Here is a 16,061-nt window from a genome sequence, read left to right on the forward strand (position 1 = left end):
AAGATGGGATTCATTTGGTTGTTCATTCAACAGATACAGTACACACTTTTTCTTTTCTTTTCCAGTAACAAGGCTTGAACCCAGGGCTTTTGTTTCCCAGATCTTTTTTTTTTATTTATTTATTTAAACTAGGGATTGAATTCAGGCCCTTGCGCTTGCCAGGGAAGCGCTTATTTCACTGAGCCATCTTCCCGGCCCCTGTTTTCCAGATCTTTTTCCAAAATATTTTTCATGGGGCTGGAGAGATGGCTCAGTAGAATAAGTGCTTGCCCAGCAAGCGCAAGGGCCTGAGTTCAATCCCCAGTTCTACCAAAATGTTTTTCACTTTTAGACAGGGCCTCACTAAGTCACTAAGTTGTCCAGATTGGATTTGAATTTATGAATCTCCTACCTCAGCCTCCCAGAGTGCTGGGATTACAGGCATGTGCTGAAATCTAATAACTATTTTTAATGTTATTTTAAGTTGCTCGCTAACAACTTCACAAGGACCCATTTGCAACCTCACTGGTAGCTGTGATAGCACTTCATTGTTCTGGGTCCATAATCTTTAAGCAGAACCACATGGGGCAACTGAGTTACCCCTGTCAGGTAAGATGCTGGGCCAGCCCCTTATTCCCCTGCACTTGTAAAGGCCAAAGGATGGTAGTGGCTGCATGGTCCTTTCAGAGAATGAAGGTTGTCATGGTTTATATCTAAATGTCCCCCTTGGGCCAGCCAGATAGTTCAGAGAACTAAAGCACCTGCTTAGACAGATGCAGAGTCTGAGGTTCGATTCCCAGCATACCATGCCAGCCCCGCCCCTGGGGCAAGCTGAGACTTTCATTGAGACTGGGCATGGTGGCACAAGCCTATAATCCCAGCACTTGGGAGGCTGAAAACAGGAGTATCACTATGAGTCCAATCTGTGTAGTGAGATCTGTAGACCCTGTACTAAATAAAATTAAATTTAAAAAAAAACAACCAAACAAACAAACTAAAAAATAGGGCTGAGGAGATAGCTCAATAGAATAAGCACTTGCCTGGCAAGCTCAGTGGCCTGAGTTCAATCTCTGGTTCCGCTAAAATAAATAAATACATATATACATACATAAACAAATAAATAAATAAAATAAAACATCCCCTTTGCCAGGCATGGTGCACAGGGCTGTAATCCCAACACTCAGGAGGCTGAGGCAGGAGGATAACAAGTTCAAGACCAGCCTAAACTATAGCATGAGATCCCGTCTCAAAACAGATAGATAGATAGATAGATAGATAGATAGATAGATAGATAGATAAGATAGATCTCCCCCTAAAACCTCAAGCACTCATAAGTGGGGTTTTAGGAGGTGATTAGATCATGGGAATGTGATGCTCATGCATACATGTGCCCACTGAGTTTATAGTTTGCCAGAGATATAGCTCAGTGGTGCAGCACCTGCCTGGCAGGCACAAGGTCCTGAGTTTGACTGCCGGTACCCCCCACCCAACACACAAAAGAAAATGTTTTTAGCTAAAGGCAATTTGGGAGATAAAGGCTGGTTGGGGGAACTGGGTCACTGGGGGTATGGCCTGGAAAAATATGTCTCCCTCCTTCCTTGATTATTTCTTCTCTTCTTCTGGACTACCATACCATAAACAAGCTTCTTTTGCCAATGCAGCCCCGCTTTGGAGCCAGTCAAGGATGGACTGAAACCCCTACAAACAGAACCAAAATAAACCTTTCCTCCTTTAACTTGTGGGTGTTGGGCTTTGTGTCTCAGCAACAAGAAAGTACCCAAGGCTAGGGTCATCTGGGCAGCCCTGGAGCCTAAGGCCAGCTCTGAGCACAAGCACTGAATGGCAGAAAAAACTGACCAAGAGCAAATAGAATTTTCCAGGGTGAGGGTGCTCACTGAGGACCCAGTTATCTTCCCTGCAGTGGTGATCCTTTGTTCCCCACCAAGGGGCTGAGGACACTTCTCTCTTGTGTGGCTTCTCTGAGCTACCAACTAGGCCCCAAATGGGTCAAGGCTGCTAACTCATGTTTCTTTTGAGTGGTTTACAAATAAGCAGGGCAGGGGCTGGTGAGATGGCTCAGTGGTCTAAAGCACCTACTTAGAACAAGCTTAGCAAAAACAAAGGGACTGCGGTTCAATCCCCCAGCACCACATGCCAGCCAGCCCTGCCCCCTGGTGGGCTGAGCTGGCCACACATACACACACACAAATAAATTAAAAAAAAAAAAATTAAAAAAAAAAACAAAAAAACATCATCCCCAAACTGCACTTGGTTTCCTAGCTCATCCTAAGGATGCATAGCTAACACAGGGCCTTGCCCAGGCCTGTACTCCCTGTACTCCATTCTTCTAGGGGCCCATTTCCTGGAGAGGGTCAGTACAAACAACAGCCAACACATTACCCTCTGTGCTGGAGAACCAGGGTGCTCCTGCTCTGGCCACCAAGGTAAGTTGGAAGGAAATGCCACTGTGAAGTTCCGTGGTGAGGGCGAGGGCAGCTGGCTCAGTACAAGGGACTGAGCCCTGCAGGTTCTTTGGGGCCTCATCGGCCTACATGTTGGGGCCAGCTTCAAAAAGGTGCACTGGGGACCAGGGAGATAGCTCAGGAGAATAAGTGCTTACCTGGCAAGCGCAAGGACCTGAGTTCAATCCCTGGTCCCACCAAAAAAAAAAAAGGTGCACTGTCTGGCTAGAAGACACCACAACCTCCCCTATACCTAAGAAGTAGGCACTCTGGACCCAATCTCAGACATGGTCCACAGACAGGCTATAGGTGAAGGCCCTTTTGTCAAGACCCTCTGCCTTAACTTCTTGTTGCTAAGACAAAATATGTGACACCCAAAGTTAAAGGAGGAAAGGCATATTTTTAGCTCACAGTTTGTTGAGGTTTTAGTGTATAGTCAGCAGGCTCCAAAGAAGGGTGGCATGGCAGAGGGGCATCACAGAAAAGAAACAGTCCACGTCATGCCTCGCAGTAAGCTCAAGGCCAGGCTAAACTGTATAGTGAGACCCTGTCTCAAAAAGACTGACAAAAATAAATAAATAAATAAAAACAGTCCATACCAAAATAGGGCAGGCAGAAGACAGCAAAGCAGTGAAGTAGCAAAACACAAGCAACAAGCCTTCTTTCTGTTCCTTATATTCCATCCAAGTTCCCCACCCTTTGGGCAGTTACTACTACTCACTGCCAAAGGGGGGTTACCCTTAATCCCAGCATCATCTTCTTAATCCTACCGTCACACACCCTAGATCATCACCTCTGAAAAGCCCCACCTATGACCTCGAGGCTGTGGGGGAATAGCCATAACACCCCTCTGAGGCCACACTTGTACTCTCCTGCATGGCGGCTAAAACTGACATCAGGTGTGCTTCAGATATGTGATGGGAGGGGGCCTGGGGAGATAGCTCAGTAGCATAAGTGCTTGCCTGGCAAGCACAGGGTCCTGAATTTAATCCCTGGTACAATAAATAAATAAATAAATAAATAAATAAATAAATGTGATGGGAGGAAACTTCAGCTGCCACAGTGACAGCAGTAAGGTGGCCCCAGAGCCAAACATGTAATGCTTTCTCTTGCTTTGTAAAATAGGATCTGTAGGGCTGGGGAAATAGCTCAGTAGAATAGGCGCTTGCCTGGCAACAAGGGCCTGAGTTCAATCCCCGGTTCCACGAAGAAAAAAAATAGGATCTGTGCAATGAAGCTCCAGGGAAGCCAGCTCAGCAGTAGTTCAGTACTGTGTTTTGTTCTGTTTTGTTTTTTGGGGGGGTTGTGGTGGAACTGGGGGGTTGAACTCAGACTCTAAGCCAAGGAAGCGCTTATTCTACTGAGCCATCTCCCCAGCCCCTTAGTACTGTGTTTGCAAAATGGGCCAGGTATGGAACTATATCAGACACAAGATTTTGTCTACTGCTCAGGAAAAGGTACCTGAATACAACACGGGTTTGGAGTGGTGACAAGCTGGGAACTTAGAGAAAAGCAGGGTCCATATGGCTAAGGAGGCCTGAGGGATAAACACTCCCCTCCCACCGGGGTGACCATGGGGCCATACTCCCACCCAATCTGGAATCCTGGAGTCAGGGATCATGAAGCTCTGGTGCTTGCCTGCCCCTTCTATACATAAAGGGGCCTGGGCAGGAGAGAAGGGCCCTGGAGTAGTCAGGCTTTGGAAAAACAGAAAACACACAGAGAAGCACATCCCCACCTCTAAATGATAGGGTCACAATGATTCTTTTTAATCATTTTCCTTTTCTTTGTAAAAAACATTTCCACCTGGTCATAATGTTGCATGCTTACAATTGAAGCACTTTAGGAGGCTGAAGCAGGAAGATCCACAAAATTCAAGGCCACCTGGGCAATTTAAATAAAAAAAAAAAAAAAAAGGGTTGGGAATGTAACTCAGTGTGAAGGTCCCAGGTTCAATCCCCAGTCCTACAAAAAAAAAAAAAAAAATTTTTTTTAAAAATCCAGTGCCTAGGGGCCAGGGAGACAGCTCAGTAGAATAAGTGCTTGCCTGGCAAGCGCAAGGGCCTGAGTTCAATCCTCAGTTCCGGAAAAAAAAATAATAATAATAATAATAATCCAATGCCTAAATATTTTCATAGTAAAAAGATTATCTCTTAAGAAAATGTATTTTGGGCCAGGGAGATGGCTCAGTAGAATAAATGCTTCCCTGGCAAGCACAAGGACCTGAGTTCAATCCCTGGTTCCATCAAAAAAAAAAAAGAAAAAAGAAAATGTATTTTCTAGCAGGATATGTTGGCACACACCTCTTATCCCAGCACTCAAGAGGCTGAGGCAGGAGGATTTCCATCAATTTGAGTTCAGCCTGGGCTACCTAATGAATTCAAGTTCAGTTTGAACTATAAAGACCCTACCTCAAAAACAAAACAAAACACCAAATCACAACAAAAAGTTGCATCCCTCCAACACCCACCAGAAACTTGGGCAACATCACTGGGGAAGACCTAGAGGCACTGGGTCTCCTGCATAGCTGGGCTGGGGGGTAGTTGCCCACTGGAGATGGGAACCTAGTAGAGTATGGGCAAGAGCACCCAAAGATGTAGATGACCCCAAGAAGCAGGAGAAGCACCTCACCTACAGCTTAGCAGAGGTAGATTCCAAATTCATCAGCTGCTTGATATCATTTGGGAATGTCAGCCAGCATCCGCCATCTACCACCAGCACAATCCCAGTCACGTAGGAAGCCAGAGGGCTAGCCAGGTAGAGCACACTGTGGGCGATCTCCGTCTTGTTCCCCATCCTCTGCAGGGGACTCTCAAGGACCATTTTGCTCTGGCTAGCCTGGGGGCTACCTGGAGAGCAGCAGGAGGCTCAGGCCCCAGAGATGCCCAGGACCCCAAGACTCTCCACCCTCTCCAGCCAGCTCTTCCCGAGAACCACATCCAGAAACAGTGGAGGCACTGTATTACCAAGGCAAAGTAGAACAGGAAAAAATAAAATAAAACAAAGTTGAGCAACAACAGGACACAGAATGGCTTTTCAACCCATGCCAGGGTTTGAGAAGCTTCAATGCATGGCCTGTTCCGATATTGGAGATGCACAGGTGGCCTGGGTTCCCTGAGAGCCTTACCCAGTCGCCGTAGCCCCTCTGTACCACTGATGGGACCAGGGGCCAGGCTGTTGACACGAATATTCTGGGGACCCCACTCCACAGCTAAGTGTCGTGTCATTGCATCTGCATAGAAGGAGGAGAGACACGCAAAGCTACTTTGTCTCCTAGAGTAGCCAGGGCAGGGGTGGTGGCTCAGGGCCTACGCCATGCCTCTGCTGCCCACAAGTGGATTCAGCCTCATGTGAAGCTTCCAGGACAGTCAGCAGAGGGAGCCACTGGAAACCCCCTGAGAGCAGACCACAGGGACCGTACCCACAGCTGCCTTGGCAGTGCCTGCATGCACCTGCAGCACCTGCCCCCGGAGACTGAGGGTTGCAGTGATGTTTACAATCACTCCTCCATGGTCCTGCAACACAAAAGGAGGGAGTGGTGAGGGGGCAGCCAGAGGTAGGAAAGCCATGACCCGGAGGACAATCACCTGGAAGAACTTCTCGTAGAGCACACGAGACACATTGAAGGTGCCAATGGTATCAATTTCAACTACAGTCTTGAAAGCATTGAATGACAATGCACTGGCAGGGCACAAGAAGTTTCCAGCTGCACCTGCAGAACAGAAGATAACAGAACATAGTCCTGGGATGGTGGGACCCTGGGTGGCCAGAGGCCTTGATGGGAGGGTGCACAAGAGAACTGCTCTCCCCTGAGCAGTGACAGTATAGGACCCTCTGCCTGATCCAAGCTGGAGAGGGTAGCAAACCAGATCCCTGGATAAACTCCTGAATGACAGAGTAAGACAGGATGTTGTTGTCCTCCAAGCCAAAGAGGGTGAAGTACTAAACTTCAGAACATATCAGTGTGACCTGATTAGAGGTTATGTCTTCTTTGCTTATTTGTTTTGAGACAGTGTCTTGCTGTGCATTTCAGGCAAGGTGGCCTTGAACTCTTTATGTAGCCCAGGTTGGTCTCAAACTTGTACTAATCTTCCCTTCCTGAGCACTGGGATTACAGGTATGTGCCACCATCCCTGGCTTTTCTTTGATTTTTGTTTATTTTATTTTATTTTTGTTTTTGAGACAGAGTCTCACCATACAATACAGTAGGTTGGCCTTGAACTGTGTAACCTAGGCTGGTCTCAACCTCTCAGTGATTCTCCTGCCTCAGCCTCCAGAGTTCTGGGATTACAGGTGTGCACCACCATGCCCAGCTCTTCTTTGTTGTTTTAAACAGACTCTTGATATATAGTCCAGGGTACATTCAAAATCTGTGTAGCTGGCCTTGAAGTCTCAGTCCTTCTGCCTCTGACTTCCAAGTGTTGGGATTACAGCTGTGAGCTGCCATCCTTTCTGAAAATGGATGAGGTCTTTATAGATGTTACCAAATTATGATGAAGCCATGCTAAATTAGGTTGGTTCAAATAAAAAAATAAATAAATTAGGTTGGTCCTTAATACCATAATTGTGCTTTTGCTTGCCTGATATGTACTCCACAACTGAGCCGTTGTTTACCACTAAGCGATCCTTTAGCTTTCTTAATTTTTCATTCTCTTGGGGTATGTGTGTGTGTTGGAAGTTAAACCTAGGGCCTTTGCTCTGAGCTATAACTCCAGCCCTCTTTTTATTTTTATTTTGGGACTAAGTAGCTAAACTGCCTGGACTGAGCTTGAACTTGTAGTTTTTCTGCCTCAACCTTCAAGTGCTGAGATTACAGGCATGTGCCACCATGCACAGCTAAAGTGAGAATTAAAGGTCACAAGGGTATTTGGTCATATTCATGAGAATCCCCTAGAGCAGAGATGGACCCAAGACAGACCCTGGGAGCCTGGCTCCTGCCTCAGGCGCACACAACAGCTACAACCCAGCTGTCACAAGCACCTCAGCTCCCTGGCATTGTCCCCACCCCAGCACCAGAGCTCTAAGGCCTCCAACTATCAGAAGCCTCTAGCCTCCTTTAATATAAACTCACAGTTAATGAGGATGTCAATTTTGCCAAACTCCTTCAGTGCCTGGTCCACAGCAGCCATGATGGCTGGGGGAGCTCGGACATCCATGGATAAAGGGAGGCAACGCTGGCCAGTGGCAGCAGCCAGCTTCTTGGCAGCCTAGAATCCAGACGGCAAGAAAGGTGAGCAGTAGTCCAGCAATCTGGGCCTGCACTATTGCCCTTTAGAAGCCAATGAGGACAATGTGTCCAGGTTCCACTGGCACCTAGATTTGCTACTGTACTCCACTGAGAAGACAGCCAACACATGGCTACTCCCTGGGCCATGAGCCCTAGTGAACATTTGTAAGATGTTCTCTTAACTATAGGCCACCTGTCTCAGATGCCTTCTTCACCAGCTTACTATACCATCCTTTCAGGTCAAAAGCTGACATCCTTTCTCATGAATATGACCAAATACCTTTGTGACCTTAGCTGACATCCAGTTCTTGCCTGAGGCCAGCAATGGCAACTGGAAGACACACCTTCCAGGTCAAAGAGCAAAGTTAACGTTCAACTTGCATAATCCTTAGTTTGGTAGGGGTCAAATTATCTCCCAATGTGAGGATCCTCACAGGATCCAATAATCAGACTTATTTTTTCTTGTCCTGGGGATCAAACCCAGGAGCATTCTATATTCCAGCCTTTTTAATTTTTATTTTGAGGTAGTATTTTGGCCTCAAACTTGTAATCTTCCTACCTCACCCTCCTGGGTAGTTGGAATTATAAGTATATGCCACTCGACTAGCCCAATAATAAGACTTTTAAGAAGCCACAGGTAGGGGGCTGGTGAGATGGCTCAGTGGTCTAAAGCACCTACTTAGAACAAACTTAGCTAAAGCACAGGGACCACTGTTCAATCCCCCAGCACCACATGCCAGCCAGCCCCGCCCCCTGGTGGGCTGAGCTGGCCACACACACACATACATAAATAAAATTAAAAAAAAAATTAACAGGAATTTAAAAAAAAAAAAAAGAAGCCACAGGTAGGGGCTGGTGAGATGGCTCAGTGGTCTAAAGCGCCTACTTAGAACAAGCTAAGCTAAGCAAAACACAGGGACTGCAGTTCAATCCCCCAGCACCACATGCCAGCCAGCCCTGCCCCCTGGTGGGCTGAGCTGGCCACACACACAAAAATGAATGGATAAATAAATAAATAATTCTAAAAAAAAAAAAAAAAGAAGCCACAGGTACCCACTAAGGCTCCATATTTCAGAGAAGAGCAAGTTTTGGTGTTACCATCCCCTGGACCTCAAGATACTCCTAGTTCAGCCTTAGGTTCCTCACAACTGCCTGTCCAGGTCCTCTCACCATCAGTACTCTTGGCAGACTCCTGCTGACGATGACCGTTTGGCAGCCATGCCTGCAAAACCAGATGGCAGGTCTGTGAACAGCAGGTACAAGTTGGGCTCCTCCATGGTAAAGGAGCTCCCTCAAAGGTTTCTTAGGTAGGGGTATATTTATGTCAAAGGCCAAAGTGTGGCTGGAGAAGGCACAGGGGCCAGAGCAGAGCTGAGCAAACTGAGGGTCCTCGAGTGGGTACCATGATGCCCACTCCTCAGTTTTTGGACTAGGCCTTTCTGGCATGGGGTGTCCCAGTCACACCAGGAGGCAGACATGCCCCAAACACCACATACTCGAAAGAGAGGCCAAAGTGAGCCAGATATCTGTGTGGGGCCTGCTGGGTCCCCATGCTCAGTCCTGCATGTCCCAATTTTCAGCCAGGAAGTGATTCCCAACAGAACGAGGCTTTGGGACTCATAATTCCTCCTTGCCCACCCACCAAGCTTAGCCCCATAGTGACAACAATAGAGAAAACAGCTGCAGACCACAGTCTCCAGAGTTACAATATCCCATTTAATCCTCAAAAGGACTCTGACAGGAAAATGGCTGCTTTTGGTGAAGCAACATGCATAAGGCCCTCAGTTCCAAAGATGAATCCACCTGGAATTATGAGTCCCAAAGCTTCGGTCTGTTGGGAATCACTTCCTGGCTGAAAAGCAAGGGCTGGGTGAAAGGAGCAGGGCCTTCATTTCCCCACCTCATCCTAACTTTAAGCCTCTGCTGGATGGGATGGTTTTTGACACATGCTTGGGGCCACATAATTTGTGCCCCATAAGACACTTCATTCCACACAACACAAGGGACTCTTTCAGGCCCCAGGAGGTTGTAAGGCAGAACCACACAGTTTCACAGATTTCTAAGACTCCAGAGTCCCACCTCCTAGCAGGGTCCAGGTAAGGGGAAGCAGAAGCAGAGGGCCCTGGAATGTTGCTCACCGCATGAAAATCTCTGCAATCCGGAAGCCGATTCCAGAGCCACCACCAGTGATAAAGGCCACTTTACCCCTGCCCCAAGAAAAAAAAAGAAGAGGTCACTGTTGTTTTAAAAGGTCATGGTTGGGCCAGGGACATAGTTCAGAGGCACAAGTGCCTGCCTGGCAAGTGCAAGGTCCTGAGTTTGATCCCAGGTACAAAAAAAAAAAAAAAGTCACTGTTGCAGGGCATGGTGGCACACTCCTATGATTTCAGCATTTGGGAGGCTGAGAGAGGATTGCCAAGAGTTTGAGACCAGCTTGGATTACACAAATTTAAGGCCAACCTAAATTATATAGCAAAACCCTATCTCAAAAATCCAAAGAGGGGGCTGGTGAGATGGCTCAGTGGTCTAAAGCACCTACTTAGAACAAGCTTGGCAAATCACAGGGACCACGGTTCAATCCCCCAGCACCACATGCCAGCCAGTGCCGCCTCCTGGTGGGCTGAGCTGGCCACACGCGCGCGCACACACACACACACACACACACACACAAATAAATAAAAATTAAATAAAAAAAATTAAATAAAAAAATCAAATGTTAAAAAAATCCAAAGATGTCAAGGTACTGAATTCAATTTTCAGTCCAAAAATAATCACTGTTAACTGAAGAAGAGGAGCAGTGGTGTGGCTGGAGTGGGGGACCCACCCAGGGTGAGAACATTTTTCAGGAGGCATTACTAGCCAATAAGAAAAATTGTACTGTAACAATTTACTCCATTGGAATATAAAGATTTGAGTGCATGGAAATACGAGTTGGGTTTGGTTTTTGTTTTTTGCTTCCCTCCTCCCCATCCGGTTGAACTTCGAACCGACCTTATACTTGTCATGCAGGCCCTTTTGCAGCTCAGCTATATTCCCAGCCCTTTTTTGTTTTTTTAGACAGGGTCTTACTATGTAGTTCAGGCTGGCCTCAAACTCGTGGCCACCCTCCACCTTCAGCCTTTCACGTGCTAGGATTCCGGAGATTGAACTCAGGCCCCAGGACTTGCCAGGCAAGCACTTATTCCACTGAGCCATCTCCCCGGCCCGCTCCTACATTTCCTATTTAAAGCGGTTAACATATTCAGGTATGTTCAGGGCACAGGAAGGCTAGTTACCTGGGGTGGGGGTGGGGGTGGGGTGGGGTCAGGGATCAGGCAGAAGACTTTGACTCCCTGAACTAGGACTTCAATTCAGTATAATTTTGTAAGAAAATAAAACGTCATTTTAAAACCTGTTATTCCTTTGATCATTTCCTAGATCTTCAGAGAAAACGATTTTAACCTAAAATTCTCTACTCAGAAAGTTGAGACCTGTTTTCAAAACGTACTTCCTCCCACACTCCCTCTCCCCGCCTCGGCAGGATCCCCAGGCAAGCAAATCAAACTCAGGCTTCACTGAGACGATCTCAAGACCCCAACCAGATTGTTGGCCTCGCACTGCGGACAACCCACCGCCCCCTGCCCTGCGTCTGCTCTGGTCCTTTGCTGCTCCGGGTAGGCCCTCTAGGAGCTCACTGGAGGAGGTCCGGGCAGAAGCGATGGCGGTAATTAGGGAGACAGTCATCCTCTTCAACGTCGGGCGGTGGCTGGTTCATGGCTAGAGGGAAGAGGCGGCTGAATTCGCCCAGGTCTGCAGCAGCCAAAGAAAGGAGTAAGGGGAATCAGCGCTACAAACAGAACTGACCTACGGTGGGAGCTCCGCCCCCCAGCCCTCCTCCTGAAACCCCGCCCCTCCACAAAGACTCCTTCCCCACCACCTCTCCAGAAATCCCACCCCAAGGCCACGCCTCTCGCCAGGACGACCCACCCACCAAGGCGCATGGCCTCCTGGGACTGAAAGTGGGCGGGCCTGAGCGCCGAGGCGCAAGCTTTCTGCGACGCTACCTCATTGCGGGGGGTGTGCGTTAAAGGCTCAGAGGCATACCGGCCGGTAGTCCGTAACCCCGCCCCAACCCTGCACTGGATGTCATGTTCAATGATTGGAGCTGGCTGCACCCCACATATACTCGTTCAGTGGACTAAGGCATGGCTCACGATGCAGAAGGCCCTGCCTCCTGGTCATGCTTCTAGCTGGGCAAAAATGAACAAGAGATTTGAGCCAAGAAAGCAGAAAAGAGGCTCCCTCATGTGGCCAGCCCCGGACCTTGGTCCTAAAGTTTCAGGCACATTAGCCCTGTCCCATCTGCCATGGCCACTTCAAAGAAAACACAGGACCTGGACATCTGTCTGCTACCTGGGCCATAGAGAGATGTGACCTGACCCAAAGATGAAGTGTGACCCTCACGTCAACATGAAGGAAAACGGATGCCAGGGAGCCCCCTTCATCTGTATATCACACCATGAAGAGGAAAGGGCCATAAGCTGTCTTGGGGGTGGCTTAGCTCCCACTTGTCTCTTCTTGCCACCTTCCTTCAGCAAGACCAGATAGGTGGGGGCCAGGATGGCATCAATCAGGAACTCAGCTCTGATTCTCCCAGATATCAGACTGCAGGGCCCTGGATTCTTGCCTACTTCTCATATTCATTGAAGTCTGGGATTCGCTCACTCCTGCATATTTAGTTCTGTGGGCTTCTATTTTATTGTTTACAACTGCGATAAAATCATCACTGCTAGAGGTGGGGAGATAGCTCAGGGGTCTAAGCTCCTGCCTGGCAAGCGCAAAGGCACAGGTTTGATCCCTGGCACTGCATGCCCTGCCACTGTGCCAGCCACTCAAACTGTGTGTGGTGGTGCATGCCTATAATCCCAGTGCTGGGGAGGCAGAGACGGAGGATCACTATCAGTCTGAGCTGTGTAGTGAGACTCAGTACCAAATAAATAAATAAGATTTAAAAAAAGCAAAAAAAAGATTCTTAAAAAAAATCACTGCTGTCTCAGAGATGGCAGAAATCATAAGCACACTTTCATTCTAAAGAATGAATTTTAATGTTTCTCCTTTGCAGCAGGTGAGGTCACCTCTAAAGACACCCCAAAAGTTGTCTGGCACTTTGATACAGGATTTGGTCTAATTTTGTGCTGGCATAGGACACAGAAAGGCACGTAAAGTTGAAGTTCAAACTCCTGTGGGGTGGTGTGGGGCAGAAGGTGAACAAGGAAGTGGTTTAGGAGAGACAGGCAAGGTGTAGGCTTGAGTTCTTGTTGACCAAGGTAGTTGGTCCTTGGTGGACAATGGAGTGCCAAGGGTGGCATGAGCCCTCAGGCTGGGTAGGTGCTGCTATCGTGGCCACCGTCTGCCCAATTCACCAGCTCACTATTCTGGAACCACAGCTGGATCTCCCTCTGAGCTCCTTCCACAGAGTCACTGGCATGAATGATGTTCCTGTACCAGGCAACAGGTGGCAAAGGTAAGGTTCAAACTCAAGTGTACACTCTGGGGCTCCCTCTGTCTATGGGAGAAGGGATGACTGTGCAAAGGGGAAAGACTAACAGAAGGTAGAAAACTGTACCAGCCTGGCCTCAGCTTCTTACCCATGACCTCTGGGGCTAGCCCATATTCCAACTTCTATCTCCTTTCTACAGGAGCTATCCCAGGCCAACCCCCTCAGATGCCTGACAATACAGACAAATAAAAGACAATGACACAGGGCCAGGGAGATGGCTCAGTAGGATAAGCGCTTGACTAGCAAACACAAGGATCTGAGTTCAATCCCTGGTTCCGCCAAAAAAAAAAAAAAAGAAAGAAAAGACAATGATACAATATACACATAACAAACAAGGAGAACATGTCATCTCTTTGAAAAGATTGTAAGAAAGCTGTTCTAGTCAAAGTTAGTTGTGACATCCCAATATCAAGTCTCTTTTGGCTTCACCTTTAGCCAAACAAGATATCTAAATAATGTAAATGGGCCTCTGAGGCAGGCTGCCACCCCAAACATTGGCCCTGGGTGATTGTGTCAGGGTCCCCTATACCTGCTGATATGAATGCTGAAATCTCCCCGGATGGTTCCAGGGGCAGCCTCAGTGGAGTCCGTGTGTCCTATCATCGCTCTTGAGGCATGGACCACATTGTATCCCTCCCAGACCTGCAGCATAAAGTAAATACTGGGAAAGGTGAGGAAACACCAGGAGTCCTTGGGCTCAATCCAGGCCCTTCCCCTTTGCTTGGAGAACACACCCACACTCCCCCCACTGACTCTATCAGACTGTACCATGGCCACCACAGGCCCAGAGCTCATATAGCTGATGAGGGCTGGGTAGAAGGGCTTCCTCTGTAGGTCCTGGTAGTGCTCAGCAAGGATGTTCTCAGGTGCCTGAGTAGCATTGGGGGAGAAGAGAAGTCCCTGGAGATGAACTGCCCGGTCCCAACCTCAGGGTACCCTGCAGATAACACCCATATGGACTGACACCCACACCATAGCACAGATACCTCCTCACCCTTGCAAGTGTCAATGCCAAGCTGAAATGTAAAGGGCTAAGCATGAACCTATCACCACAGCACACCACAGGCCTTGGGCAAATACCTGCAGCATCTTCATCCCAACCAGTTTGAAGCCTCGCCTCTCAAAGCGCTGGATCACAGTCCCAACAAGCCGACGCTGGACCCCATCTGGCTTTACTGCCACCAAGGTCCTCTCCTGGGTCCATGTGGGCCCCCCTTTAAAAAAGAAGGGGCTGGAGCTGACACTGCCTTTGTTATGCCTCCCTGACTGGCCTTCCCTGCCAGGGGCCAGGCATCACCAGGCTTCTGCCTTTGTGCGGAATTCTAGAAGGAACAAACCTAGTGCCCACCATGGCCCAGCCACTCAGAAACATCCAGGGCAGTATATCCCATGGGCTTCTTTCAAGTAGTAGCCAAAGCTGCCCAAGACTGAGCTGGTTTCCCCTAAGAGAGCATCTGAGAAAATCCAGACAGCCAGAAAGAGGCCAGACAGCCAAAACATGCTTCCTGGAAGTACTCTTGACTCTGGCATATTTCTGACTCCTATCTTCCAGTGTGGACAGCATCTGAAGCCCAGGTCAGCTATAGGAGGACCCTAGAGCCTTCCTCTGGGAATGAAGTGAAGTGAAGGAACAGTGCAGACTTGGGAGAGAGGAAATACACTCCCTTCAAGTGGGCAGTGCAGGGACACAGGATTGAAGATGTACAATCCCGCAGCAGCTGAGAGGTCAGTGGGAACTCCAATCTCACTTCTGTTCTGCCTTGAACCTCCGGCCCGGAAGTCACCCACTTGCAGCCCCGGAGGAACTCCCACAGCCTAATAAACATTTCATCCCAGGGCAAATGCTGCTTTTGTGTGGGGTGGGAGAGGACAGGCTGACTGAAGGCCAGGGAAAGAAGCCTCCTAGCTTGTTTCTTCCCAAAACCCAGTTCACGGGGACCCCCATTTAGCCCAGGGCTCTGAGGCCCGACTGTCCAGCGTGGAGGAGGCAGTTCACATGTTATTTAGCTACGGGAAAGCATTTATGGATGGGGAATGGGCTCTGGGCCTCAGGCAGGGTTGGGCCTGGCGGTCTTAGGCCTCAGGTTCCAGCTTGGCTAGAAACAAAAGCCCGGGTTTACAGCGGCTCCACCAGCAGGCTTCCTCTGCTAGGATGATACCCGACTTGCAGAGCCACAGTCTACTGGGGCCCTCAATAAGCCCACCGCGCTCGCCCACTTTGCTTTTTTTTCTTCTCCTGGCCCTTGGTTACCCCAGATCCAGGCAGCTAAACCCGCACTTTCCCTTCCCGCAGCCACACGTGCGCGAACAAAGGCCGCAGCTGCTCGCCAGCCCTGGCGGGGTTCCACTCACCCGAGCTGGGCCGCACGAGCAGGCGCGGGCCCGGGCCGCGCGGCCCAGAGAGCAGAGCCCGCAGTGCTGCGCGCCCGAAGAGGCGGCCCATGGCGCTACCCCGGCCAGGTGCGGGGGGGGGGAGGTGGGGGGGTGAGGGAGGAGGGCGCAGGGCGGGGCGCTGCGGGCCCGCCCCTGACTCCGCCCCGCTGGAGCCCCTAAGTGCACCGAGGTGCGTGTATTAGTTTCTGTTAATATCAGAAGAAAACCAAAATTACGGTAAAACAATAACGAATCCAGCTAGGATTATATTGGTCTTTACATCAGTTCAATCTTTTTTTTTTTTTTACAATTTCTTTTCTTCCATTGAATCTTTAAGCGTGCTTCCTGGAGGAAAGGTCCAAACAAGTCATAACTCGCCCCCATTTTGCATGGCATGCGGCTCCGTCCGCGGTTAGATTCTGAGCTACTGGAAATCACACCCGTCATCTGAGGAGGGCGCTAGAGACAGCCTTAAAACAAA

The 16,061-nt window shown here is 48.9% G+C and overlaps 2 protein-coding genes across 5 annotated transcripts; both read right to left on the minus strand.

The window, feature by feature from the left end:
• Window positions 1–4,182: 4,182 nt before the first annotated feature.
• Window positions 4,183–11,541, minus strand: Decr2 (2,4-dienoyl-CoA reductase 2). Of its 2 annotated transcripts, none has more exons than XM_004627937.2 (9): window positions 11,343–11,541; window positions 9,807–9,875; window positions 8,839–8,890; window positions 7,513–7,648; window positions 6,029–6,153; window positions 5,863–5,956; window positions 5,569–5,673; window positions 5,073–5,290; window positions 4,183–4,325 (listed from the first exon to the last, which is right to left on the minus strand). In XM_004627937.2, the coding sequence occupies exons 1-8, from the start codon at window positions 11,420–11,422 to the stop codon at window positions 5,073–5,075; spliced, it is 879 nt and encodes a 292-aa protein (XP_004627994.1). In that variant the 5' UTR covers window positions 11,423–11,541; the 3' UTR covers window positions 4,183–4,325. The 2 variants fall into 2 exon arrangements, with proteins under 2 accessions (XP_004627994.1, XP_023567543.1); XM_023711775.1 differs by having other exon boundaries at window positions 11,280–11,436.
• A 1,272-nt stretch (window positions 11,542–12,813) lies between these two features.
• Nme4 (NME/NM23 nucleoside diphosphate kinase 4) lies at window positions 12,814–15,679 on the minus strand. Of its 3 annotated transcripts, none has more exons than XM_004627938.2 (5): window positions 15,560–15,679; window positions 14,288–14,421; window positions 13,976–14,077; window positions 13,737–13,849; window positions 12,814–13,146 (listed from the first exon to the last, which is right to left on the minus strand). In XM_004627938.2, exons 1-5 carry the CDS (start codon window positions 15,648–15,650, stop codon window positions 13,023–13,025), a joined length of 564 nt encoding a protein of 187 aa, XP_004627995.1. In that variant the 5' UTR covers window positions 15,651–15,679; the 3' UTR covers window positions 12,814–13,022. The 3 variants fall into 3 exon arrangements, with proteins under 3 accessions (XP_004627995.1, XP_023567617.1, XP_012369448.1); XM_023711849.1 differs by having other exon boundaries at window positions 13,961–14,077; XM_012513994.2 differs by lacking the exon at window positions 13,976–14,077.
• Between the last annotated feature and the right edge of the window lie 382 nt (window positions 15,680–16,061).

The sequence above is a fragment of the Octodon degus genome, unplaced genomic scaffold (assembly GCF_000260255.1).
Source record: "Octodon degus isolate 3935 unplaced genomic scaffold, OctDeg1.0 scaffold00021, whole genome shotgun sequence".
NCBI lineage: Eukaryota > Metazoa > Chordata > Mammalia > Rodentia > Octodontidae > Octodon > Octodon degus.